Genomic DNA, 27622 nt, shown 5'->3' on the forward strand with positions numbered 1-27622 from the left:
TAAGTCAACCTATTTTTCGAAATTTGAAAATCCGAAGTGGGGGGTCAACTTAACATCGAAACCAAAGCATCGCACCATAAATAAAGGCAAGACAAACAACATATCAGGCATGCTACAGCACGGTTACATTTTTGCTGTGCAGCTCCGTCGCATCTTGGTGCTGGCCTTGAGCAGCTGCTAAGTAAACACGCAGAGCCAGCATCCCCACCCCGCGCGAGGCGGCCGATGGTTGCTGTCGATAAGCAGCAAACCGGCACTAGCCCACTCCCCACACGTGGCCGCAGATTGCATCTGCTGATAAGTGGCAAAAGCCCGATAACGCATTCACGTTCTACTCTTACTAGGCATAGCCCAAAGTTTTTTTTTTGTTGTTGTTGTTTACTTTGACCCGCACACTCGGCGCTCAAGGGAGCGTCGATAGTTGATGGAAGGGCCACTGTTCCAATCGTGGCAGCACTGCCACTCAGAACCGCAGCGGCGCGGGGAAGAGCCGACGCTGCTCATGCGTAGTTTCTCTATGACGCATTCGACTACTGCCAGCCGCATTTCACAAGTCTTTAATGTAGTGCTTCGTCATTAATTTATGCTCCAGGTCCAGTAGGCCATCGGCGCTCATTCACGGCTGCATTCAAAATCGCTGTCATTCTTTACGCCGAAGAAACGAACTGCGTGCCGGGCCGCAAAGTCGACGTTCGCAACGGGCGATACAGGTGTGGCAGCTGCAGCGAAGCAAAAATTTTCAGCTGTTCCACACAACGTCGTGATGTGGCTGTTTGCGAAGTGCGGGATTTCGCTGCACAATGATGTTAGAACGACGAGCTGTGGGACCGCAGCAGCGATCACGACGGCAGCGCTAGTTGAGGACGATGGCACAAGCGTGGACGAGTACTCCAGTGACTAATAATTTTCGTTTTGGAACGTGCCCACGGGCACTCCCGCAGCCGATAGCGGCTGGCGATAAGCGGAGGCCGCAGGATAGTGCTATCGCGTTCTATTATTAAAGGCCAAGTGTAAACGGCCTCCAAGTTTTTTTTGTTTTTTTTTTCATAAATGTGATGTGGGGTGGGGGGTCGACTTGCATTCGAGTTGACTTACAATCGTGTAAATACATATTTCTCTCTCATGATCCGGATGAGCTGTCACTACGCGCCCTAAGTAGACATATTCCTTTACCACTTCCAGCACCTTGCTACCAGTTGCGAACTGCTGTTCCCTTGCTAGACTGTTGAACATTACTTGGTTTTTTGCAAGTTGATTTTTAGACCCACCGTTCTGACTTCATCACTACTTCCAGCCAATCATAAGGCCAATCTTGGTAGCCCGTATCACCTACTTCTTGGGTAACCGTCATGCACTTCTACCAGCAACCTGGACCTGACACAATTATTAAAATTACCTCTCACATATCACACAACAGCAAACGAGTGTGAGCTACATCCTTCAACAGAAGGCTTGCATAGTGAATGCAGGCACTAAAGTAACACACTTCTTGCCATGGCGAATGCAAGGATTACTTATACGAATTCAAGCTTGCACTAACTTTGAAGGAAAGAACTACATTAAACTTGCCTGCTGAAGACAATGCTGCCCATTATAAAAAGCAAAGACCCAAGCTTTCTTTTGCCAGCAGTTAAGCTGTACAGAAGGCAGATCATACCAAGCACAGCAAGGGACTTAAAAGGTTAAAAAACAATGATGCCCACCATTATCTATGAGTTTACGTTCCTCAAACATTACCGGAGCATTAACTACTTCCAATAACCACACAAAAATAAGCACACTAACAGATCCTGCGGCAGTTTCATATTTTCCTGTCATGTTTTTAGCCACACATGGCACAAAAGTTTGCATACCAAAGACAGGGATTCTGATTATGTAGTTCGCAGGCCCAAATCGCACAGCCCTTGCTATAACACCACAAAACTTATCACATCATTACCACCACGAGCATTAACGAACCAAGCAAATCAGTTCACACTAGACCTTTGTGTACCAAAAATCTCTGCGCCAACAACTCAAGCGTGTAGTGATTGGACTTCTCGCGCTAGGCACAATCTGTTCTTTGGCAATCTGAGAGCCCTCACATATTTATCACAGACCTTGCAGTAGCACTTAAGTTGTTGCTAAGAGATCACCTAACCCTTTCAACTTCACCGAAGCCAACGTCAAAAACACCTGGCATCAAATTAAAGGGCCAAACGCCGACACTAACCGCAAGCATACATGAAAAAGAAAAAAGAGGAGGAGAGGAGGAAAGGAACACAGGCGGATATGGAATCTGAGCCGCAACCAAGTGTTTCAAAACTGACAAGTATGATCCAGCTGGCCTCAGCTTGGGTGCAATGGCTCACAGTTTTAGAAAGCTTGTTGCTGTCGAACAGGATTGATTAGTCGGGGTTTCGCCACCTGTAGGCAGTTTAGTGGAAGGTACCCCGCATCATTCTAGTTGGAACTAAAAGCAACAAATATGCTTGGACAAAGCATGTGATGCTTGAAGTAGGTACCTAGTAACCAATCAGGGTAACATCTAAGCGAAGGCCAGGTGCAGCAGAAAATTGGACGTGAAATGACGAAGTTAAAAAGTTCTTTGGTAAAGACGTAGTGCAGTTGGCACAGCAAAAGGTAAAGGCCTTTGCCCTGCAACAGACTTGACTCTGCGCATGGCGGTTATCATGGATCCACACTAGGTTAGAGCACGCACCTCAATGGGCACACAACGCCTGGCACATAAGCATGACACAGCTATGCACGAGAAGACGCAAACCGAGTACCATGACTATCACATATGCTCACTAGACTTCATAGCTTCCAGCACACTTGCAAAATTCTCAAAGGAAAAGCCTCAGAGGCAATAGGCAACCAGGACCACGAGCCAAAGGTGCTCCTCGGTCTTTCAGTCGAATGTGCATAATCCATGAATCTACATGCTACGTTCACCCATTCACAGCCAATTAACAACGTGTAATACACAGTCCTGTCTGACCTGCAATTCGAAATGAGCCCCCTTAGGTACACATTCACAGCATATTTCCACATCTAGTCAAACTGCACACCTGGCAAAGAAACTGCCATGGAATGGAAACCGGCGCGTTATACACCGCATAACAGCGGCAAAGGGCCAAGAAGCTCAGTTTTGCGAGTGTGACTGCTTGCTTGCACCACGCCTGCTAAGCCTACACAGTTCTTTCTTTTCAATGTATACGGAGCTGGTCAAGCGTGCATCAATCGAGTACCAATAAATAAACAGTCTTACCTCTGTCCTACCTCAACAGACAAAGCAGTACATCACACAATACGCACAAAATCACTTCAGACATAATGTTTGTATAAGGACATGCCTTGCAGTCTGTCTATAAGGGACTGGCTGCCGCCACACCCTGGCAAACAAGATCCATAAACCTCTGGCAAAAACCACGAGCGACGGGAGATAAGGCATGGGAAAACAGCATTTCTCCAACCATATTAGCTTCCCCAAAGTTTTGTGGCATTTGTGCGCAGTCACGCAAGCTGAGTGGCGTTCAAGGTGAAATATGTGCACAAGGCATCTATCCACTCAGCATAAAGCAACAAAACAACAGCAGGCACAGTCATTTACAAAGAAAGCTCACAGTCCCATCACTTAAACTTGAAGCAAGAATATACATCTAAAATATGGTCTATGTACAAGTCCCAGCAATCTGCAGAAGAATGTATACACAAGCTTAAAATATGATAAGTGTACATATCCTGGTGACCTGCAGACAGGCACACTGACATGTGGCTGCAATGCTAAGTAACAACCACCTCATCATGCACATTCACATCCAGCGATTGCACTTTCAGTTAGCTCGAATCCCACATACCATACCATAAAAATTTTTCACTATCTTGTGAAAAGGCACACCAGAGAGCAGAGACATCGCAACCACAAATACAGACATTCGCGAGCACTACGCAATCACAGCATTGCAGGCCTTGGCATGCAAGCATAGAAAAAAAAGTGTGGCTTTGAAAGCATGAGACAAAATTGGCTACTCAAACTTTGTAACGACAGCAGCCGTTTCCTACTGATGTTGGCACATGTTTGGTACAACGTCACCAAATGCAGTACTGTCATGTCGGTTCTTCACAAACTTTTGCACAGCATATCTTCCTACCAAGACATAAAACACTCTCCACAAAAAAGAACACACAAAGCCCAGTCAGGTGTAAAAACAAGTTCTTGTGTCACCAAAATGTGACATCCCTTCAAACACCCTAGAAGTGATGATCACTCACAATAGTAGCAAGGTCCAAGCAAACAAAGGCTAGAAATGGCCTTTTTGTGCGGCGTACCCATGTACCGAACCATTAAAGGGACACTGAGGAGAAATTGAAGTTGGCTTGTATCGATAGAATACCAGCTCCTGATCACAAAAACGCCACTCTTACTGAAAACAAAGCTCTTGTAAGGTAGAAAATAGCAAGAACCAAAATACAGGTATCGCCGATACAGGCCAATCTCGCAAGTACAAGTGTGATGACGTCATAGGACAAGAGACACCACCTTGGTGGAATTTTCCTTCCTACATGGAATCCACGAATCTCTGAGGCTGACAAAAGAAGGTTGCGCGGTTCAGTATTGAAGTAAGTTTTGTGTTTTGTTTTAAAACTGATAGTGCACTTTTATCACACAAGGAAGACAGACAAAAGACAACCTGAATGTTGGAATCAAAGCAAACCAATGCTTGGCGGCGCCACACGCGGCCAGGAGAGTTTAGATTTGTTATGGCGCTTTGCATATATGAGCTTTGCGTTCCCCGTGGTTTTGTTTTTGACGCACCTCGATTTACCAGCGCTGAACAGCAGAGGAACTCCCAAGTGCCGCTTCAAGTGCTAGTTAACCTTTGAAGGAGCCTGTTAACGCTGGCCCGATGATCGCCACGGTCGATGAAAAACTATGATGGCACGATGGTCGGTGATCGTACAAGGCAGCACTTGTGTCTTCGCACGCTCGCCCGGCGAAACATTCCCGGCTGTGCCAGTCAACTTCAAACTACTTAATGGAAAGCGTTTATTAGGGACGGGAGACAAAGTACAAGGCAGTTAAGAAAAATTGCTGATAGCCTAGCTGTGTTAGGCCAGGATATACGTAGCCAAAACGCGGAGACTTCTGCATCGGAAGAGTGCATTCACTAGATGCGCCTTTATTCAAGGCTAAACCTTGAGCCGTCGTGACGGAGTGGTAGCGTCTCCTCCTGAAACGCCAGAGGCCTTGGTTCGATTCCGAGCCTCGGCACAAGTTTTTTTTTATTTTTACTCAGTGAGTGGGCGGGGGATTTCAGTGGCTCCCATAGATGCCGCCACCGAATACGTTGGTTAGCGGTTAAGCGCAGGCTCTGCTAAGGCGCGTTTATACTCCGGCGTAACGCGCGCGCGCATGCTGTACGGCGACGTCAAGTCGGCCAAAGCGAGACCCTCTATACTCCAAGTGCGCTTGACCGCCAACGTGTTCAGCGGCTTCGGCACACTCTGACCGCACTGGCGGAGACTTGGAGTATGTCTCTATTTCGCGCCAGGTGCGCCAGCCGCTGCCGGCCTGGCCAGACTGATACGGCTCCGCGGCGAGGTGCGTGTTGTAACGTCATTCAATAGCTTCGGCAGTTGGGCGGAGCTGTTCTTTTCGAGCTCTCAGCTAATTTAATCCATTCACAATACACATCTGAAGGTACATGCAAGTGGGCAAGAGAGCCCGATCCAGTGAACGCCATACCTCCAGAAACGCGTGGAAGCTGTTGAAGCGTCGTGCGTCGGCTTTACTTTTAAGCCGCCAAGATTAACCGCGAGCGCCCTTGAGCACCCGTTTTCTGTGGCAAAAAAATACATAAATAACCTGGACCTTGCAACCGTGGGAGACCTCGAAGCCGCCTGCTGCACCGTGCAACCGCGCCATTCAAGGAATCACAATCCGTTGGCCTCAAAGCCCCGGCCAGCCTCCGAGGGGTGCGACGCGCCGACCTTTTCCTGGCCCCTCGCGGCTCCCTGCACTGGGGTTATGATATTTAATTTGCAACGGCTGCTCACGGCGGAAGGGGGTAACGACACGCCGGCGCCTAACCTAACCGTGCTCCCTCAAAAGCATCGCACGCTCCGTGGGGCTGAGGTTGCTGAAATGCAGGCCGGAATTTTTGCGACAACTTCGTCGTCGGGTTCGGGAACGGGATCCATCGTAACGCTTGCAAGACGCCGGTGCAAGCGTAAACGAAGCGATGGTAGCAACCCTCGATAGATGCCTTCAACGTGCGGCGGCGGTAACTTTCATTTCGGCTGCTGCTAGATCGCACCGCTAGCCGCCAGAAATCACAGAGTCTGCGTTTATGTCACGTTTCACGTCACTCCGTCCTATGACGTCATAAGAGTTCGCCGTGACGTCATAAGAGTTCCCGAGTTTGAATCGGAGCGGCGGGAAAAACTTTTTCAACTTCGAATCCAAATTTATTTGAAATAAATGCATCTTTCGCTCCCGGACAAGCGGCAACAAAGCCATGAAATGCTGAACTATCAGATTTTGTTAACAAAAAAAATTTGATAAGAGTTCTCCTCACTGTCCCTTTAAACTTAACTTGTTGCAGTTTAAACCTGCAATAATTCAAACAAACATACCAGCAACTTGAAGCGTTTCAATTAAAGGCCAAATGCAAAGAAACAAACGCACGTAAGCAGAGACCACCTTTTGTTTCAGGGGTCTGCCTTTGTTCCGTCACGCAGGCGGCATAGTGGTGCTTGTACATTTTTTGTGAAAACCATTTTCTTCAGCTGCAATCAACACAGGTGATGCGGACTTTCAATTCATTTTGACCAAGGAACCTACCCAAACAACGCGTGTAAGAAAAGAGATTGCCGCATTCTGCTTGCCGTACTTGCTGTACTGCTGCTTGGCGTACTTGGGAAACACATGCAGCACTAGCGTTTGTGTGCAGTATACAAATTTATGTTGTCAATGTCAACGCAGTGATCCGGCAAGGTAATCACGCCTCATATTTCAGAACACTTTTCCACAGTACCACGGCAGAACTGGCAAGCCGCATTTCAGCCACCATCCTTTTAATCCATGCCATCCATAACCTGTTCATTCGCAACGGGTCCAGCGTGAGAAAAATTCTCAGTAGTTGATACCTACATCATGTCCACTAAATTGCCTAACTGCACATTATACCGCCAGGTGCACACATCGTCTGCTACATAGTTTTTTTAAACGCTTGCAACAACAGCGCCAATTCTCTTAAGAAGTGTAGAGCATTGTCACAGTTAGTTTTATGAGGCATTATTAAGATTCATATTATAACTCATCCTTACCAAAACAAAATTTTCGTTGCAGTTGGCCCTCAAAGGGAACTAAGTGTAGTCTTGGAAAGGTCACAGCTCTCACAAGAAGGTCTCAATAAGAACAATATGAGCAGGTAGAGTAAAAAGCCAAGAACAGGAATCGCAGTGCTGGGAGTACCGAAACACATTGGCAACCCTCACCTTCTGCCCAGATACAGGGCCCGCGTGAGTGTGTTGCTCACTTCCGAAGTCTGGCTGGACCAGTTGATGTTCCTGCCATCGCTGGACACTACGGGAATGGGCTTGTCGGCGACACCGCTGTTGATGAAGGTGCCGATCTGCAGGAGGTCATGGTTGCGCCAGTGCCGCCGAACCGCGTCCACAAACGCTTGCACAAATACGCTGCCATAGTGGGGATCCCGATACGACAGCGAGCTGCAGGGAGGGCGACATTCACGTTCAGGAACAGCCACACGGTTTTCAAGCCAAGCCATGTTTCAAGCCAGATATCCCCCCTCCCCCCTCAAACAGGTCAAGTTAGTCTAATATCACAGTGCACCTAAGTGCAAAGATCACAAAACTCACTTATGTCACAGTGCCTTCAATGAGTCTTCCTGCATGGCTGTTCAGGTACCTGCATCGGCACTTCTCTTGTCACCCCTACGGACCGTAGAAAACTGAATACTGACTCGAGTTGGCCTGTATAGATAGGTTCAATGAAAACTAAGCTTTTTATATAGGCTATAAAAAGACGGAAAATGAAACACAGGAAATATCACAAGCCCATTTTGCAAATAAAACTGGTGTGTCTACAGTTTTTTGGCTAGGATGGTGAAAACGTCCAGAGTCTTGACCGAATGGCAGGAAAATTTTTAACTGCAATTTTTCTCGGCCATAAATGCCTTTTTTTTCTTTTTGCTGTCGAACAAATATCAACGTACCCGAAAAGATCATAGAATTGATTTTCACTATGAAAAAAAATTGGGTGCAGTCGTCTGGGCAGAAAAAAAAAAGAAAAGCTGCAAAGGTGATTAGAAGGAATCGTGCGCCCCCTTGGAAGACATAAAGGCCTGTGGGCGCTAGATGCGGCCCCACATTTATTGCCGATGGCTTGAGTCCCTATAAGCGGCGGTGGCCAGCGAGCAACACGTCCGCTCTGCCACTCAGCCTTCAACATTCTAACCGGCGCGTGCCTGGCACCTCTTCGTTTTCCAAAGCGCCAGTCCATGTGGTGGCGCTATAGGCCACAAATGAGCTCGCACACCTTGCCACAAACGCTGAACATCAAACTTTCCACATGTCATGGGGAGTGAAGGCTCCCTCCTGCACGTGTTGCATACTAGAGTAATCCCAACTGAGCAAATCCACCGCCTGTGTGCTTGCAGACTGGCAACAGCAGGCACATGACAACACAAGCCATCTTACTTGGAAACAGTCGACATGAATTTGAGCACATGAGCCCGGCTCCGCCTTTCGCCTACACCTCTAGCTGGCTCATCTGAAACAAAGGTTGAATTCACAAAGGTATAACACTACTCCGAATTCTCATTAATTCAAACTTCAAAGTACCAGAAATCTTTGTTTTAATTACCAGAAGTGCACAAGACTAAATATGATTTACACAAAACATAAAAACTGTGCACAAAAACAGTATTTCAGAACTATTTCTCTATGCAAACGCAGCTAAAAGCATTAGCACACAGCATAAAATATTCAAAGAAAGGCACTGATATGTTTACTCAACCAGCAGTGGCCAACTGGAAGTGTGGTTGAAAAAAAGTTGTCAATAACATGCTTATTTCCTAGGAAACGGAGTAAGAGCACTTTAATTGGGACCTCAAAGGGCTGGAAGAAACATCTGAATTATCAGAAAGTCAAATCATCAAATGGCAACAAAAAAAATTTCAAAAATCCTTTCACACTTCAGCATCAGCCACGCACATCAGGAAATGAGCAAACTTTTTTTTTGTTCTTGAGGCAGTACTTTATAGAGGGAGCTTTGGCAGTAATGCTAGCAGCTCAAGACACAAGAAGAAGGACAAGCGCTGTCAGCGCTTGTCATTGCGCTTGTCCGTCATCGCTGCGCTGTTTTTTGCTTCTTCAGTGTGTACGTCTCTTCTCTATGTCTGTGTCTTTTTCGTGCTGTTTTAAGAATGATCTGCCACCAACTCGGCCAAACTTCTAAACAGGTTTATTCCGCAAACCTGCCCGTTAGTCCCATACACAGCATCAGTCACATAAAAAAGAAATGCTGCGCACAAGATTTTTGCAAGTACACTTCTTGACGTATCCTTCAATCTGCTGGCTTTAGTAAGTTCACTTTCTTGCACTGTTTTGGAAGCTTGTTAAGTGCAGTGAAAACCGCAACAATGTACACTTTTCTCACAATTCTCGTGTTCGAGTAAGAAGCCTGGAGCCCGTTAGGGACAGCGGTAATCCAATAGTTCCACACCTTCAATGTAACAAAAGCACTTACTCTTGTTTGACTCTTCCATTTTATACAGAAAACTGAGGGTCTGCAAGCACTAGAAGATGGAATCAAACCACGAGTACTCATCACTTTCAAAAATAAGGCTCTCCCTTGCACCAGATACATGGCTGCAATGAATCTTGCTACTGGTTTCTCTTCAGTTTGTAGCCAGTTTACATATCCTACATGCATCTCAACATTACTTTGCAGCTGGGAAACCTCTAGAACCCCTGAGGGTAAAACTGATGATGACGACCAAGCACTCAATGTCTGCGAACTGCGCACAAAGCGTTAAAATCTTTTGCCCCCTTGTGTTCACTATGAAAGCCAGCCACAGCCAAGTATAAGAATGTAACCAAGCCAAATATTATTCATTTTATGAGGCCATGATCAGACACAACTAGTAAGACTCACTCTGCTCTGCATGTGGTTTTAGACACGACCCGAGTTTTCCTTCCAAAAGTAAACAGCTACATGCACTTTCAATGGCAGGCTACAGCATGTTTATTCACCACTTTGTACCAGCATCAGCGTTTACTGACACAACCGAGACGAGATTCTTTTCGCTTCGTTTGCACCAGTTTTAGTACAAAACGTCTTTCTCTGCGCACTGCCCACATAATCGTGATTCATTCCAACAAAACAATCTACGTGGCTTGGCCACCCAGAGAAAGCCACGTATCCGGGGGCTTACCAGATGCATCACCAATCTGGCAAGCTTGAACACAGAGCACCTTAGGCTTGTCCTTGAGGCCGTTACATTTCTCACAAAGGAAACTCTCAACAGTTTCAAGATCCACCTTCCTGCAGTCGCTGGCGTAAAACCCACCTGAGAACATAAGCAGAGGACAGCCAATGCTACAGAGCTTCAGCCGCGATGCATCTCAAGAAATGCATGACACAGGCTTAGCGACTGCTCTATTATTCAGAAACTATTTAAAAGATTTGAAAAGCTGCATTACACTGTTTGAGACGACCAGGATCTTGATCTGGGATCGCATTTTTAAGCAAACAATGTTGATTTATTTATTTTTTTACTGTAAAATTAGCATTGAAGCTACCAATTTAGAGTGAACGTGACGATGCTTCAAAACGTATCTACTACTTCATGCCAGCGTGTTAAGTCATAACACAAACGATGCATCTCACAAATCTAGTTAACAGCAGAATAGTCATGTGCACTAACAGCACCAACCTCGTCTTGTACATCTTTAGAACATACAGTACCTTAGCAATTAAACTTGATTTCTAGCAGTTTCCAGCAATCCTCCAAGACCAACTGAATTATTCATCACTCGTGACCCACGGATACTGCAACTACTACCCCTACAACCATGCCTTGGGTAATGCAATACTCAAACAATGAATAATGCTATATCAAACTGCTTGCTGTGTACCCTTATGTAATACCCCTTATGTAATACCCCCTGAAGGGGGTCTTTAAGGTGAATAAAGTGAAGAAGTGAAGAATTAACTCTGAGAATTAAACCAGGATAAAGGTTAAAAAAGTTAGTCTAGTTTGTTGACAGGTTCAGTTGCATCAGCATCCACTATGTTCCATTTTATACAAATATCAGTGAAGAAAGAATAGCTCAGTGACAGAAAGTAATGTACAGAAACTTGTGCACACCTGCTACGGTGTTTGCTCTCAACTGAAAAAGACAAACTATCAGATTGAATGGCGACATATAAAAAAAGGCCTGCTTGACCAGAAATAATATTAATGCAATCAAGTCATCACCAGGCTCAAAAAGCAGATGCTCACTTCATTCACCTCCAGATTTTCAGAAGCAGTTTGGTTCGCAAAATAAATGAGCCTGCAGTCAAAATATAGCTTTCATCTTCAGATCTCAACGTGCAGGCACCGAGCAAAGGAGCAAGGAATCAAGCAATCTAATTACCTCTATAACCATGTGACAAGACGACAAAGATGAAAGCATCACTCCTTCTGTGGTCCCAAACTGTGGCTACTTCCTTCAGCAAATCTTCAATTTCATCTGCTGTGTAGTCATTATAGACTCTAACTTCAAAGTCAAGCTCTTCCCACAACTGTTTCAGAGCACCTAATAAGAACAAAAAAAAAAGAGAGAGGTTTGAGCATGAAATTCACACTGCGTTATGACTAGCAAGCCAAACTAATTTATTTTTGGTTGTCACTTTTCAGGGCCTTGCAAATGCAGATAATTAAGGGATGCCTTTGAGAAAGAGCGGCTCCCATTTGCATGCCCTTCAAAAACAAGTTCATAATTTTTTTAGAATGGATTCTTGAAAAATAAATCACAGGAAACTCAATTATTGAAAACTGAACAGACCACTTGGCAGTAGCCCACAGAGAGAGTCTAATATTCCATGCTCCCAAATTTCAGCTCCCACCGCCCAGATGGATCTGCAACAGAGGCTTATCAGCACTAGTTCAAAACTATCTTCAGAAAAAGCACAGTGGGTTCAAATCCTGTGCCCCCGTGGAGTAAAAGACCAGTTTCATAACACTTACGCAGTCACCGAATTCAAACCAGTTTTGCACATGTGTTAAAAAGCTTTGCCATTTCTGCAAACACAAGGCTATCATGAAAAAAACGTATGCAAAACAACAGACTTTCTTCAGTGGGAACAATTATAGCATGTCCATGCTTGAAAACCGAGAAGAATCAGAATGCAGAGTAGACAGCATAAACTCAATGTTGTAACTTTCCGTTTCCCTCAGTTTCTACCCACTCACTCCTGGTCCCATACATTTTGCTAATTCACAGCCATCATGCAGAGATGACGCAACTAGTACCAAGCACAAAGAAACCAACTTATTCTGATGCCGAAGGAAGCGTCATGGAACACTCAAGCACATGGAAAAAAAGCAATTTTGGAGTACTGAACAGATCAACACACGCAATACCTTCACGTCATGACCACTCATCACTAGGTTCACCAAGCATCTTAAATTCCTTTTTGGGATGTTGCCAATGTGTGTCCATGTCCTTGCCTTCAAAGACTAGCATTGTGAGCAACAGAAAACTGACTGTAATGCTCGCCTTTGTCCGACACTTCTTCTGCCTATCGCTGTTCTACGCTCATTATTAATCCCTCAGTAATCTAACAGCAACAGGTCAGCCTGATATGCCTTCTTTGCAAACCCTCAAATATTTCAGAAAAAGGGCAGACAAACCACAACCAACCCAATAATGAGGGACAACCTCATCCTTTGTTCTGTCTCCATAAAAACTACTTAATTTTGTGGTCCAATATGGTTACTTTAGTAAACACTTCCTCATTCATAATGTAAGCATGTTAGTAAGAGGGGGTTATGCAAGTGCATCTTGTCACCAAGCTAATCACATGGGCACTCTCTTTACTCATTGAACATGACTTGCAATGAACTGTTCAGTGGAAGTGAAGAAAAGCTCTGCTATGACCTCCAACTCAATGCTCACTGATGTGATGACCTACCACCCACCCGGCATTGTTAGGTATGCTGGGAGCATTACACTGTGCTTTAAAAACGCACTTGCCATTCTGTAAAAACAATTTGTGATTAAACCGTTGAACTTTATGACAAAAAAAAAAATGACAGCTATTTCCAACTCAAAACACGAATACAACTTTGCCGTCTAAAATGTGTGCAGGAACACTGCGCTGTCAAAGCTGGATGATTTCGAGACTACAGACTAGTATTAGTAAAATAATCTGCAGCACAAAAAAGGGACATTACCACACCATAGTGTCAGAATATGTCATAAAAGGTCAGTTTCCATGCTCGTGTTATGCACCTAACTGCCTCTTAATTAAGCTACAGGATGCTGACAGTAGTTTCCAACAATGACGGAGAACCTCGATCACAATGGACAGGGTGGGATGAAAGCAAAGGCTGTTCAAAATTGGCCACACAGCAGAACTAGACCTTCGTCAAGTTTGATGTGCATTACCTCAAGCATGTTCAAGAGTGGACACGTCAAACAGCTACAGCTTAAAGGGACCCACATACAGTGGACTATCGCCGATTTCAAACTCGCTTAATTAAAAATTCCAGTTTATTTACACTCCTGCAGTGGTCTTGTCTAGATCAAGTGCAATAAAAAGGCTTCTCTTGATTTCAACTCGTAATAATCCAAACCAATTTTCCGTATCCAGCTCTTTCAAGTTTTACTCACCGAGACTGAAATGTAATGAGCACAAAGAACATAAAATCAGGATTTCTTTGAGCTTCAATGACTTCCTAGCAGCTTCTCGTCTCAGAGGCCACACTAAGAAGCTAATAAGCATTTTACACTTGAGAAATAATTTTCAGCAGAGGACAGAGTCTACATCACCAAGGAAACACTATTCCCTTTGTCACCAGTAGCTGCTACCATCAAAGGTCCACGCTATATCATCAACCATTCAGAGTGCACACCGGCTCTTTAATAGTACTGTGTTGTCTTAGCAAATGGTCAGCCACATGGTCAAAGCTGATATGAAACCAAAGTGGACCCGTACCAACATCCTTTTCTGTGCCATGCCGATCCTCCAACTCTATCACATTTTTAGAGTCCTTGAATGTGCTGTGGTTAAGTATGACGGCATACCCATGTGGGCTGTTCGTCATTGGGTACTGTGGAATTGTTTCACCTGCAAGCAAATAAAAGCAACTTAATTTTTCTGTGCAAGTATGCCTTTTTAAACACATGTAGTAGCTATGGAACAGTGAGTAACTAGCCAGCTCCTACAGCTAGTTACACAATCTAGTACCAGAAACAACGCACATCACATCAGAGAAAATATTTATGGTTTATGGTTTATGGGGGTTTAACGTCCCAAAGCGGCTCAGGCTATGAGAGACGCCGTAGTGAAGGGCTCCGGAAATTTCGACCACCTGGGGTTCTTACTGTGCACTGACATCGCACAGTACATGGGCCTCTAGAATTTCGCCTCCATCGAAATTCGACCGCCGCGGCCGGGATCGAACCTGCGTCTTTCGGGCCAGCAGCCGAGCGCCATAACCACTCAGCCACCGCGGCGGCTCAGAGAAAATATTTTTAAATAAAGATAACATAAATAAAGACATATCTAATGTCTCATTTGAACCTCACAGGACTAAATCAAGGCTTAACACACATGCAGTTTTCAGTAAGAACAACAGGTCACAGTTTACTGAACAAATCAGTTCAACTCATTCTAACTACAACAGCTTACCTTCTACAAGAGCATACTCACTGGTCATCACTGCACAACGATGTAATCGCAGCTTTCCAAACATTAATTTGTTCTTCAAACATTGAATAACTAAAACCGCTCTCCCGTGTAGCGTCAGCCATCATATGCCACAAAACGTAATGGTTTGTATCTGCTAATTATTCTGAGGCTATGTCAGTGCATGCATCAAGCTTAGCAACCGCCGCGGTAGCCCAGTGGTTATGGTGCTCGGCTGCAGACTCGGAAGATGCGGGTGTCGATCCCGGCCGCGGTGGTCGCATTTCAGTGGAGGTAGAATGCTAGAGGCCAAGTGCTGAGCATTTTAATCCCAGGGGGTCAAAGTTATCCGAAGCCCTCCATTACGGTGTCCCTTATAGCCCGAGTCACCTTGGGATGTTAGACGTACCTCATAAAACCAAATCAAGCTTAGCACTGTATTTTAACATTCTGACATTTCATCTGTCAAAACCCGCCCCTCTCTTAATAATTAATTGGTGCCTACCAAGTTGATGTTTCCAAATTCCCCAGAGTTTTCCAGGTTTTCCCTGAGTGCATTTGTGAAATTCCCTGAGTGACACAGTACTTCGTTTTATGTGAAAACAAGCTGACACAAAGCCGCCTGATGGTATCGCTCTCCAGTAAGCATGTTAAAAAATAAAAACAACAATTTAATCCTATTTGAACAGTAAGGAGTAGTGTTTATTTCATTTAAAAAAAAGGGGAGAGATTAGCAAACTGCATAACAATCAAATATCTTTGAAAAAATGTTAAAACAAACTGCGAATCGAATTGAACATTTTCAAATACGTTTCAAATACGAACTAAAGGAAGACGCATGCAGAAACAAATATTTTCAAATGCGAGATATTTCTATCTACTGATAGTAACCGCAATGGTGTGGGACCTGAACTTTAGCGTCAAAGTGCGATTCTATCTCAGCAAGTCTACTAAGACGAATAGCAGATTATAGAAACCTTAGTTTATAGAAGTGAAAGAGCAACAAACCTCAAAGTAACATTGGAAAGTCAACTTCAAGTTCATGCACAATGCTTCAGTGTTGTTTCACTGCTTTAGAGAGTTTATTTTCGTTTGGATGAGGGACACTTGCATCTCGGCGTCAGCCAACACTCTGTTCTGTTTTTTCAGCTCAAGCTCTTTCACAGAAGCAGCGGCACGCTTCCTTTCCCGTTCCTTCCTCAGTGCATTGGCCCTTTCTGCTCTCGTACTCTCCACCTCCTCTTCCCAACGTGCGTTCGCCCCACGGACCATTTGGGGCATCCTCTTGGTCAGCTGAACGTTGGCAGCTACTCCCGACGACATTACGACATCATACACGATGCACTGGGCGACCAAAGATTGCTCTTTCCGATTTTCAACAAGGCATTCCTTGTTAATAGAAAATCCCAGCTTTACAGACGCATTTCCGTGCGAAAGAGACAAAATCACCTTCACAACTGTGAATAGTTCTTTGTTCAGTAGCAGAAACGAAGAACTTCGCCGAAAGAATAAGGCATCACAAAGCGGAAGTCCGACACATGAACCATCAGCGCAGCGCGGTGGCCGAACATTGCGAGGAATGTGACCACCGAATTGACTTTGACGGAACTATTGTACTGGAGACCGAAGCTAACCAGTGCAAGAGGCTTCTGCTGCAGTCGTGGCACATACAACAGACACGAAGGAATGTTAATCACTCCCTGGGGACACTTCCTTCGTCTTACATCCATGGTTTGCGGCCATAGACCCAGAGGTATTCATCACGAGGGCTTAAAAAGCCAAGCTGCGCCTCGCCTGTAGTCACACCGTGAAGAAGGGACCGAGCTGGTCCCGAAACGTCGTGTTTTTCAAAATTAACCTGGTTGGCGTCAGTGATCTTTCTACTAAATTAATTTCCCAACCAGGCAGACTTCTGTCAAATATTTTTTTTGGGGTTCTTTGTTCGAACCACAGATGCCTGACCAAAGGGCATCCAGACGATGCGTGCTCCTATTGAAATTTTTCAATGCCACTTGCGTTGAGGCTAGGGAACATTGTGTAACAAAAGTAAAAACAGCGCTAATTTTTACACAAACCACACAGAAAGACCAGACAGGATGTGCGCTGACTCCAACTATGTTACACCAACCAGCCCAGCAAGATGTACAGCTAGGGAGCATACATGCTTGTAGGACCGCATCGCCCAGTCAGCTTCTGTTCCTGTCATCCATTGGTGCTTTGTTAAAACTTCAAGTGCATCGTTTAGACGCCGTTCCCCGAGATCGGGAATCAGCGCGCACGCGGGATCCAGAGATGACGATCCCCTCGCCACCTTGAACCGCAACGGAGACCTCTTCGCGATCTTTTGGCGCAGTTCTTCACGAAAGTGGGGTAGTCCCTTTTGAGCCCTAGCATAGCCGAATCTGAAAGTTTCGGGGCCTTCCGGAGCGCATTCTTCGTAGCAAAACCAAGGTCAACCTTGGGCGGCGCAACTATGTTCGCAGTAACGTCCATGTCCACCTTGATCAACTTCAACGGACTGTCCGCCGCCATTATTACTTCTTTCTTTACTATTCTACTCATTAGTGATCGTAGAAGGTTCTCCAATGCTGCGCCAGGAAATGGAAGCACAGGCGAATCGGTCTGGAACTGAGCCAGGAACGGCTGCAATTCCTCCGTGATGCCAAGCATCAAGGTTAGCTTTGCAGACAGCAGAGGATCACGAATGGCTGTTTCGACCACGCACTAACTGGAGCTGGTCGGTCGGTTGTTCCAGTTTCGACACGACTCGGCGTACACTTTTAGGTACGGCAGACTCTCTATAGGTCTTGAAATTACACGAACATTTTCAAGCCAACGCACAGCGCAAAAAACTTCATAGGGTAAATGTTGCTCCCGGTTATGCGTGCGTATTCAGCGCGTTGGGCAGGTACACATTTGAATAAGTTGTACAAAGCACGAAGAAATTCCACGAGTTGCCAACATGTTGCCGCGTGTCCGGTTTTGAAAGCACTGTTCACAACATGAAGGCCATAGGTACCAACTTCGAGAATACGACGGCCGTCACTGGATTCACCAAGTTCTTGTTTGGTCTCAAGGATAAATTTTATATTTACATTTGGCCCATCCATTGAGATCTGAAGAATTTTTGATCGGGAGAGTCCACCTATGGAAGTTTTAAAAGCGGACACCAATTCTTCCGCCTGCGTGCGCCCCAGAAATCATGACATCAAGTAGCGCGTTTTCCCGCTCTGCTCTGCATCCGACCAAAAGCGAACCAACACGTCCATTTGCGCTTTTTGTGAAACTTTGTTTAACGATTGGTGAAACGCCACGACGAGGTGGGAGGCTTGGCTTACTTCCGACATGAGGTTCTAATTGAAGAAAGGTGCGAGGCCATAGACAATAGTATATCCTACCTTGTCTTTGCCAAGCTGCATTTTTTTGGCTGTAGCTGATGATGGGGACATCAAAGGGAACAGAGAAGCCAATGCCGCGGCAGCACAGAGTGATGTGTGCGTCATAACAGCATTGAGGCACCACACCAATTCAGCATTTATGACCTTCAAGTCACGCTGAAAGACATCCTTTGCTGTACGATCGGGTTGGACGTCCGTCGAATTAGTTGAAGCATTTGAAGGATGCACAGAAACTGACAGCACTGCAAAGGCATTAGTCACAACGGTGGTCGGCGGTGTCAAAAATGAGGGTACAGAGGGTGTCCCGGCTCCGGTAATGGCCAGTCAGTGCTTTTTACTTTCAGTGTGACTTGTCACTGCTCTCTTTCCCATGTTGCTGAGCGAAAACTGCTTTCTGCATAGCGCACAGTACGCTGCGTTCGGGTTACTTTCGACGGGCCTAATCCAGGCTGCAACCTCGCAATGTTTCGCATTCGTCCAGTCCTGGACGAAAGTGCACTTGAAGGCCGTCATGCTTGACACGTCGCACACACCTTGCCTGCGGCACCACAGCAGTCAATAAAACTAAGTCGGTTCAAAATGGCGCAGCTAAGTACGGACAGAATTCGTTGCTTTGCTAGCGTCGGCAGCTCACGAAAAGGCGCGAAACTATTTCCCTTTCTCCCAAAGCTGCACCGCCTGCATCGCATGCGTGCACCCCCTCCGGCAGAAATGGACGCTTCCATCAAGGAGATGCGCAGGGAGGACGAGTTATTTGGGACCATCGCAAGTTCTCACAACATTTTACGCTGCCTTGTTGGAGCTGTCCACTCGGAAACACAGAAAAACAAGGGGAGGCCGCTGGCCGTCAAGCAGCGCAAGTGCGAACCGTAGGAAGCGCGCGCTCTGCCGTCGGCCACAGCGTCGGGGAAGCACAGGAAAGTGTCCGCTTTCGACGTAGTACGCTTCGAAACTGGAAGCGCCGCTGGCGCCGCAAAGCTTTTTGCCGCCTTGCTGGGATGCTCCACTTGACAGCACAACATTGGAGGCCAGCGACCTCTGAGGAGAGGACGCGTAAAGCCGCACTGGACAGTCCGTGCAATGCCAGTCCGCAATGTGTATACGAGGCACCATTATCGCGACCTTAGTTCATTTTATGTAGAACTGCAGCTAATTTTCCCTGATATAAGCACAAATCCCCCGAGTTTTCCCTGGGGTTTTCCAGATTATCCAAATTACCTGAGAATTCCCGGTTTTCATGGTTTTCCCGGTTGGTAGACACCCTGTAATTAACTGACACTGAAAAGTTTGCACATATTAACAAAAGTTACCGCACAACATCCAACACTGCTCAGTACAATTGGAAGGTTTTCATTACCATGTGCAAAACTAAACATTATAGAGCAAATGACACATAGTGCAAGACCTACAAAGATGCTCCAAGAGCTCTTCGTTGTTGTATTTCTCCCTTATGTGCTCGTAAAGTGCAGAGTAGTTATCCAGGGTAATGATGCCGTTTTCATACAGTAGCACAACCACTGCTTCCGCGTGGGTTGCCACGGTGGACATGGACGTCTCGGGAAGGAAGTGCCTCAAGATCTCCACAGCTTCTTCATCCAGGCAGGCCTCGCAGAAGTTGGCCAGCTCACGCCTTCGAGAAACAGAAAAGGCACGAAAGTGCAGTCCTGCATCATTCAAACGCAGTCCACGGTGAGACAGGGTCTCCTGCCACCTGCCACCTTTAGTGTTACGGTGCGGTTTCTCTTCACAAACCCATACAGGTGCAGATAACATGGAAAGAGGTCAGGTTAGCTTAGGCAAAGCCAGGTTAGGCAAGGCTAGGTTAGGTTAGCGCATGTACACAATGCACGCAGAGCAGATGTACGACAGAGAATAGACTGTTTCATTGCTTGCTGTATTTCATTTATGCATACATCACATCTACAACTTCAACACCCTCATAATCATGGCTAGCTTAGTTAAAATTAAACCCACTTCTTTTCGTGCTGTGCTTTCCGTCAATTAGCAATGCACCTGCCAGCCCAGACAAAAGTCCTGAATTAGACCAAAGGTCATTAGAAAAAAGCTTTGAAGGTTAAAATTAAATGATATCAATGTGAAAAGTACCTAATGCATTGTTTTCATAACATTTTTTAAGAGTCAGTCCTCAACACTCTGCAGGAATCCATCAATTTTAGTATGTTAGGGCTGAAGAGAACGACAAAGAGCTGTAAACCTTATGATCACCTTTACCACTGTCAGCTACTATTTGAAAAACTTGGACAAAATGAGAAATTTCCTACAAAAGATGGGAAATTCCCATTTGCGGGAGAAAGGCCCAAAAAACAATCAAGACCTATTTAAAGCTAACCAAAGCATGCAATTAATTCTTACACCTGAGAAAAACTTTCCACACATGTAAAAAACCAAGCAGATGACGCATATGTGCATGTTGCAGCATTCAGAATGGGCCTGCTCATGCTAAATCTGACATGTAGCAGATTACACTTTCATTTTCACTCCACACTGTAGCGATGTCTGCGCACTGAAGGCATTAACTGAGGTGCACAGAAAGACCGTGTTTTTCACATCTCTCACAAACCAGTCAGTCCCCTGCAGTGCTTTGAGGCACACTAACTTCCATTTCATGGGATTTCTCAAGCAACCAAATTTATCATTCTACTTCTTCGGCTAAACTCTAAATGGGCAAAATAATGATGTACACAGGCACAAAACATTTTTCCTGCACTTTATTTTTCTGTGTATCTTATATAATAAATCCTCAGAGGTTTTTTTATTACTTGGTTCACGCAACTACAAACATGAAAAAGCTTCACGAAAGTCTGGCCCCATTTTTAGCTACTTTTGTTCGTGGACAAAAGGCTTGCAGAATCATTTCAGCTGCACAAATCCCTATCATGGCTGCTAGCTGCCTCACAAAGAATTTAAAAGGGCCATGAGTTTTAAAGTATACTGAGTCTTGGTTTATGGATCATCATTCATGGTTGTTGAATATATACATATAACCAAAAGCATGGCATTTTAAGGAGAAAACAGCATAAACATGAAGCCCCTGCAGCCCCTGTGGCTGGTGACAGTTTTGGGACAAGCAAATTCATTTAACGCACCCTCGTAAAATATCTTTCAGAAATAAAAACACTCCGAGCTTCAAAAATAATTTACAGTTTTTAGTAGTTTCATTAAAATGGTAGATAAATAGCGAGGCACGAAGCACAGAAACTAATTACGGGATGATCACACATTTGACGAGATAAATCTGTAAAAGCGGTTGGATTTGACTTTACCTTCAATGATTACTTTGATGGTTTTTCTCTAATGAATTCTTTAATCTAAGCTAAGGCTTCACACACGCCACAGAATTTTTCTGGGGGGCAGCGGTAGGTTGAAAGTGACAGTGGATGGGTGGACGGCTCCATAATAGTTAGGGGGCGAGGAAATGGCTGTAGGGTGGAGTTTCTGGAGGGCAGATGGCTATCCCACTACATCTTTGAATTTGATTTCGCCATCACTTTCTTGTTCCTGTGCTGCATAGGCTTCTACAGTAATGCAGGGTCAGGAAGACAGCGATAAATACCCCTTAAAGGAAGCCGTCCCGCCAACGGCATCGACCGACTGTCATGACGTCGCAGTTAATCCCATTCATGAAGTCGCTTGCCGCTCACCTGCGATTACAAGCTAGGGTATTGACCCCAACGTCGCGAGAACTGGCCAACCCCATTTGCTGGAGGGCCTTCTCGACTTATATACAACTCTGGTGGGTGGAAGGTGCAGGCAGGTGAGTTGGTGGCGTGTGGTGCTTCTAGAGGGTAGAGTGAGATGGCTGGGTAGGTGGCACTTATGGAGGGGCAGGAGCTAGGCGGGGCAGTGAATCGAGGGTAGGTGGCAATGGGTAGGTGAGCAGCCCCCTAGCTGGGGAATGATGGGGAGATGGATGGTGCTTCGTAAGGGTGGAGGCTCCTTGCTTGGGCTGAGAGCTTCACTTCAACAGACATCAGATTCCCAGGTGGGGCACAGTAGTGCTGCTTTTGCAGTAAAACAGCTGTAGTAGTGTTGTCACTTGGGGGGGCTGGTCCAATTATGGCACGATTTCATAAAATCACGCTAAATCTCGCTTCAACCTCTCTGGAGGGAAATACAAGTTCACTTGACACCCAATGGATGAGAAAGTACCTTCAAAGGAACCCATTATTCAGAAGATAAATGAAACGTTCTGGGGGAGAGCATCTCCAAAATGAGCCCGTCTATTTGTTATCTGTACTGTCACGATCACAATATTGCGGGACGTGGAAGAGCGTGGCAAAACTGCGTTCTGCGCCTTCTAACGGCGCCCGTCCGCTCCAGTTACCCTCGCAGGCTTCTCTGTACCCTTACTCCTACCTTGCGCTCAGCAGACGCAGATCGAAACCGGCGCCAGGTGACGCTTTGATATCTAGCGATAGCATGTGCCCCAGCCGCTGTGATGAGTGAAGCAGATTGCGCGCCGTGTTTCGCGGCGAAACACATCTGGGTGAAGGGGCGTCCAATTATGCTTTGTTTTTATTCCTGTGCTCTTCACAAGCATTCTCCTCAGGTTTCACCATATGCAAGCAGAACGAACGGAGAACAAAGATTAGAATGTTCACATGAGCAACTGCAGCTCGTCACGATGAACGTTCGAATGCCAGGCCACCTAGGATAAATGTTGTAACACAAAACATGTATGGAAAGGAAACACGAGATTTATTTGCAGCGTGAAAAAAGCCGCGAAACACGGCGCGCAATCTGCTTCACTCATCACAGCGGCTGGGGCACATGCTATCGCTAGATATCAAAGCGTCACCTGGCGCCGGTTTCAATCTGCGTCTGCTGAGCGCAAGGTAGGAGTAAGGGTACAGAGAAGCCTGCGAGGGTAACTGGAGCGGACGGGCGCCGTTAGAAGGCGCAGAACGCAGTTTTGCCACGCTCTCCCACGTCCCGCAATATTGTGATCGTGACAGTACATGGTTCATACATCTTTCTCATCGCCCTCCATGCCTTGTTTACTGTTTGTACTGATGCCCTCTGAGTTCTAGGCAGCCCTGTTTACTGAATTGAAAAGCTTCATCTGGGTTAACTGAAACTGTAACAATGCATAAATGTTAAATACTTTCTTTTTCTCTCTTTGAAGGCTAGGTGTGGTCAATGTCAATTAAACACAATATTGTGGTAAAGCCCATCCAATACTGAAAGCTTATTAAACCTCTTCAAAAGATTTTAGGTACAACTCCATACATTATAGATATGATCCAATTATATGCAAAAAAAAAAATGCTGCACCTACACACGAATAAAACACACTGAGCATGTCAAACTATAAAGTATAGAACTGATCGTTTTAGCTTTCTTTTCTAGTTTGGCAACTAGATGACTGAAACAATTCTATCAATGATCTTGTTAACTATGTAGGACTTGTGTACTTTGAAAATGCGCTGCCAAAATACTTGTTGTGTCATAAATGTTGTGTATGCCATGTAGTTTTCACTCCGCTCATGATAGTTATCCCATAAGTAAGTGAAATTTTTTTGTGCACAAAAATTTTTTCTAAAAAGAAAAAAAGCATCGATCCACTTTTTGTATTTTTTTAGTTTTTTTTCTTTCCTCAAACTCTGCAAAGCAGTCTTGAATTTACGCAATACATCTCCACCTGCCTTTGCACATGATGAGAGTATCAATAACATAAAAAGACAGGAGTATCAAAAGGTGCAAGAACTTCTTGGAACCAGTTTCTTAAGAAATGTGCTTCAGCCTGTGCAATGCAGTTTAAAATTTCAAAGATTGAACCATCCAGAGGTATTTCCAAAGGCACACACAATGAATGTTCCATTGCAAATACGACTGAATTGAGATCTTTTTTTTTTAAACAGCTGCTTCTTCGAACTGTTGTGCAACGCAGTTCTGAAGCATCTCTGATCTTGGGATGTACAAAGTGACATTACGCGTGACAAATAAATAGAATTAGAAATAAATATAAAGTGCACAGTTCTCGATGAGCAACAAAAGTGAAAGGACTTCTTGGAACCAGCTTCTTACGAAATGTGCTTCAGCTTGTGAGAGATGCAGCACAAATGCGTGAAACGCTTGCAAATGCAAAACTTTCAGCAAGAAAATCGTTTGTGAAAAAAAAAAACGAAACTAAAAACTGCCTTTCTTCTGTTCTTAATTTTTATCCTTCATTTCAAATGCATCCCGCAGAAATGTCACTCTACTATTTCACTCGGTCCCTTGTTAGGAACCGAAAACAAGTTGGGGTGCGTCGGCATATGTTACCAAATATATCGAAAAGGCGAGTGCTGGCGGAATGCGTGAAGTCTAATTTCAACAGATATGTGATGCGCTCATCGGGTCGGCACCGTCCGAACTGCTCAATGCCGAGGCCTGCGTGCAGCGTTCTGCGACGGGATATTAAAAAGCATGCTCACCAAAACTTGCCGATCCGCCGGGGCGACTGGAAGAGCGTCCCCGCTCGATGCTTGCAAACGCCGAAAATCCTCCGCATCGGCTCAAACTTGTGCATAACATACAGTATCTCCAAAACGATTTCGTCCGCAGATTCACCACACTCGTCCACACAGCTCCTCACGACACGAAAATCCGACGTGACTCCAGTCAGGTAATCCACCAGCGGCCGTGAACACGGGTGCCTTGCTGCCCCGTGCCGAGAGTTCATCGTGCCGAAGAGGAGAAACGCAAAGCGCACCTGATCGACGTCGACCAACTCGTTGACGACAGGGACGTATCGACTGGTGAGCGCTCGCAAGCGGTGTGTCGTCGCAGCATCCCTGGGAATGAGCTGAGCGTCGGGACTGTACCAACTTGACGCCATCGCCACTGACACAGCCGAGCCAGCCGAGCCGCCCGAGCTGCAGCGGCAACGGCCTTCGCCAGACGTTGCAACACTCGGCGGCAATCGCACGCAACAGCAACGGTGCGGACGCCGCAGCCCAAACACAGAGGGGCACCGCAAACACAAACAGAGAATTTGCGATTCGAAGCTCGCGTATCCGAACCCCAGCGTGCGTTCGCCGCAAAAGCGCGGCGGGTGTCAAAATGCTAAACCGTATATCACGTTTGACGCAAACCGAAGCTAGCACGTGCAGCACGCAATTAGTAACGGTGGCGCGGAGCAGTGTTCAAGACGACCGCGCGCGGAACAAGCGCTCGATCACTTGCACGTGTCGGAAAGATGACGCAAGTTTCGGGGAAGAACTCGAAGAAATGACAGCGGCAAAGATCGCATTTCTCTCAATGAAGGAACATGTGGTGGTAAAAGCGGCGACTCGAAAAGGGCAGGGCTAAAGCCGGTCGTGCCGACGTCACACGGATCACGCGGATAACGCCTTGATAACACCCCACAGCGCTAAGGATAGGTCGCACTTTTCCTGGAAGTCGCACGGATAAAGCCCGCAGGACCGCAGCGTTATCGCTCGATTTACTTTTGTGTATACATACATTCCACACACATGAGCTGCATTGTATGTACGCTGTGCAGGGGCAGTGGCTGTCGTTTCGACGTAACCATCCCGTGCAGGGAGGGAGTTTACCTTCTTGCGCGCAGGGGACGCGACACAGCATGGAGGTATAATAGAGCACAATAATGGAAGACCTGTGACAGGCAAAATTGGTTGTTTGCGAAAGGAAGTGGCGCAGGTCTCACATCTCGGTGGGCACCTGAACCGCGACGCGGATGCGAAGGGATTCCTAAGGAGGGAGTGAAAGGAGAAGGGAAGAAGACGTGCCGTAGTGGAGGTCTTCGGAATAATTTCGACCACATGTCAAGGAGGCAACAACAACCTGGGGATCTTTAACGTGCATTGACATCGCACAGCACTTTCGCCTATATCGAAACGCGGCCGCCGCGGCCGGGTTCGAACCTGTAAACTCGATCCGGATCAGTAGCCGAGCGCCCTAACTAACTACTGAGACACCGCGGCGGGTGTATGGCAGACCACATTTCTAGATTTTGGCCCAGACGCATACACGTACGTACGTGACAGACCACATTTTTAGATTTTGGCCCAGATGCATACACGTGACAGACCACATTTCTAGATTTTGGCCTAGACGCATACACGCTCAACTCGTACGTGATAAAACCAGCTCAAGGATATAATCGCTGCGTCTTGACCACATTTCCAGAAACAAAATTCAGTGCAGCACGCACGCACTCACTCACGGTACGTACCATGAATGTAGAAACAGTTGCGCTACAGATGTTGCGATCATAATTCTGTGTGCAGGCACAATCACATTGCATTGCGAACCAGATATATATATACACAGTATGCGCTAGAATTGAGCAGCCCACCGTGACAGCACATGCAACTCAGCCGCGACCAACTAACCCGAAACTATAGGGGTAGAAACATGGAAGGCGGAAACGGCGGAGATATGGGACGCTTCCGTAGAGAATGAAAAGACGCTTCGCACAAAAAAAAAAGAACTGAAGGGATTGTGAGAGGGGGAAATAGCTAGAAAGAGGGACAATTAAAAGCTTGCCTACTGCCACTCAAGTGTATATTTTTGGCGCAAAACAAATAGTCATAGAACTAAACTTCACATTTCCTGATTAACTCTTCGATTTTGGAGCTGTGAGCTTAGTAAAAGCGCTGGCCAGTATTTTTTTTGTTTTCAAAAAGAGGCACAGAATGGTCATCAAATTAAAGTCCTCTAGCAGCTCGCCTTGTGCATTGTGGTCGGGAAAAAGAATAGAAACAGCAGCGTTTCCCTATTTGCCACGCAAGGCTGGCAAGGCTTCCAAAAGCGAAACTAGAGTGTACTCTAAACTGAAGCGCAGGTGGGGTGCTTGGCTTGGCCGCTGTCTTTTATCGTAGCACGTGATCGTAGCGCGCATGGGCCAAGGCTACATGGCGGCGCGCATGGATGCCTGGTAGTTGTTTTTCTACCGGCAGTTAGCACGTGTTGGCAAGTTACGACGCCTTTAATCTGTACTTCACCCAGAAATGAAGCGTCCGGCCAAGTCTCCGAAGCCGATGGTACTGCAAAGCGGCACATTTATTTTATTAGCGCTCAATGAAAGTGAAAATTTATCGCAGCTGCCGTCGACATGTCAGCTTGTAAACTTTCGTTCTGCTAGTCTTTGCGTTTTCACGCTGTGAGAATTTTGCTGTTTTAAATATCGCTGTTGTGCACTTTACGCAGCTGGTCCCTTCCGCAGGCGCCAATGATTTAACGGCAAAGTTAGGTTTGCCTTTTAGATCAAGATGTTGCGAATTTTGCCCAGAAGCGTATCGTTCACGCTTGCATCTTTCGTGCGCGTATTGTGGGCCCTGAT

At 45.9% G+C, this 27622-nt stretch overlaps 2 protein-coding genes across 4 annotated transcripts in view; one reads left to right on the forward strand and one right to left on the reverse strand.

Annotated features, from left to right (window-relative positions):
• Positions 1-1052: 1052 nt before the first annotated feature.
• LOC144108898 (caspase-8-like) lies at positions 1053-26664 on the reverse strand. 3 transcript variants are annotated; one of them, XM_077642130.1, is made up of 7 exons: positions 24750-25280; positions 19722-19942; positions 14222-14353; positions 11656-11817; positions 10449-10583; positions 8710-8782; positions 1053-7719 (listed from the first exon to the last, which is right to left on the reverse strand). In XM_077642130.1, the coding sequence occupies exons 1-7, from the start codon at positions 25151-25153 to the stop codon at positions 7482-7484; spliced, it is 1365 nt and encodes a 454-aa protein (XP_077498256.1). In that variant the 5' UTR covers positions 25154-25280; the 3' UTR covers positions 1053-7481. The 3 variants fall into 3 exon arrangements, with proteins under 3 accessions (XP_077498256.1, XP_077498258.1, XP_077498257.1); XM_077642132.1 differs by lacking the exon at positions 24750-25280 and adding an exon at positions 26513-26664 and having other exon boundaries at positions 7337-7719; XM_077642131.1 differs by lacking the exon at positions 10449-10583 and having other exon boundaries at positions 7337-7719; positions 24750-25282.
• A 508-nt stretch (positions 26665-27172) lies between these two features.
• The window catches only part of Mat89Ba (nucleolar protein 6 Mat89Ba), a 38039-nt gene continuing 37589 nt past the window's right edge, over positions 27173-27622 (forward strand). The window contains exon 1 of the mRNA XM_077641019.1: positions 27173-27323. Within this exon, the coding sequence (XP_077497145.1) occupies positions 27291-27323 (33 nt within the window). The 5' untranslated portion in view covers positions 27173-27290. The remainder of the gene's footprint in view (positions 27324-27622) is intronic.

The sequence above is a fragment of the Amblyomma americanum genome, chromosome 10 (assembly GCF_052857255.1).
Source record: "Amblyomma americanum isolate KBUSLIRL-KWMA chromosome 10, ASM5285725v1, whole genome shotgun sequence".
In the NCBI taxonomy this organism is placed as follows: Eukaryota; Metazoa; Arthropoda; class Arachnida; order Ixodida; family Ixodidae; genus Amblyomma; species Amblyomma americanum.

Excerpts from the sequence above, each read along its gene's own strand:
- LOC144108898 (XM_077642130.1), bottom strand. The coding sequence starts at position 25,153 with ATGGCGTCAAGTTGGTACAGTCCCGACGCTCAGCTCATTCCCAGGGAT. Across the intron at positions 10,584-11,655 it reads CTTGTCACATGGTTATAGAG|GTGGGTTTTACGCCAGCGAC; the intron begins GTAATTAGATTG and ends TTATGTTCTCAG. Across the intron at positions 8,783-10,448 it reads CCAGATTGGTGATGCATCTG|ATGAGCCAGCTAGAGGTGTA; the intron begins GTAAGCCCCCGG and ends CCTTTGTTTCAG.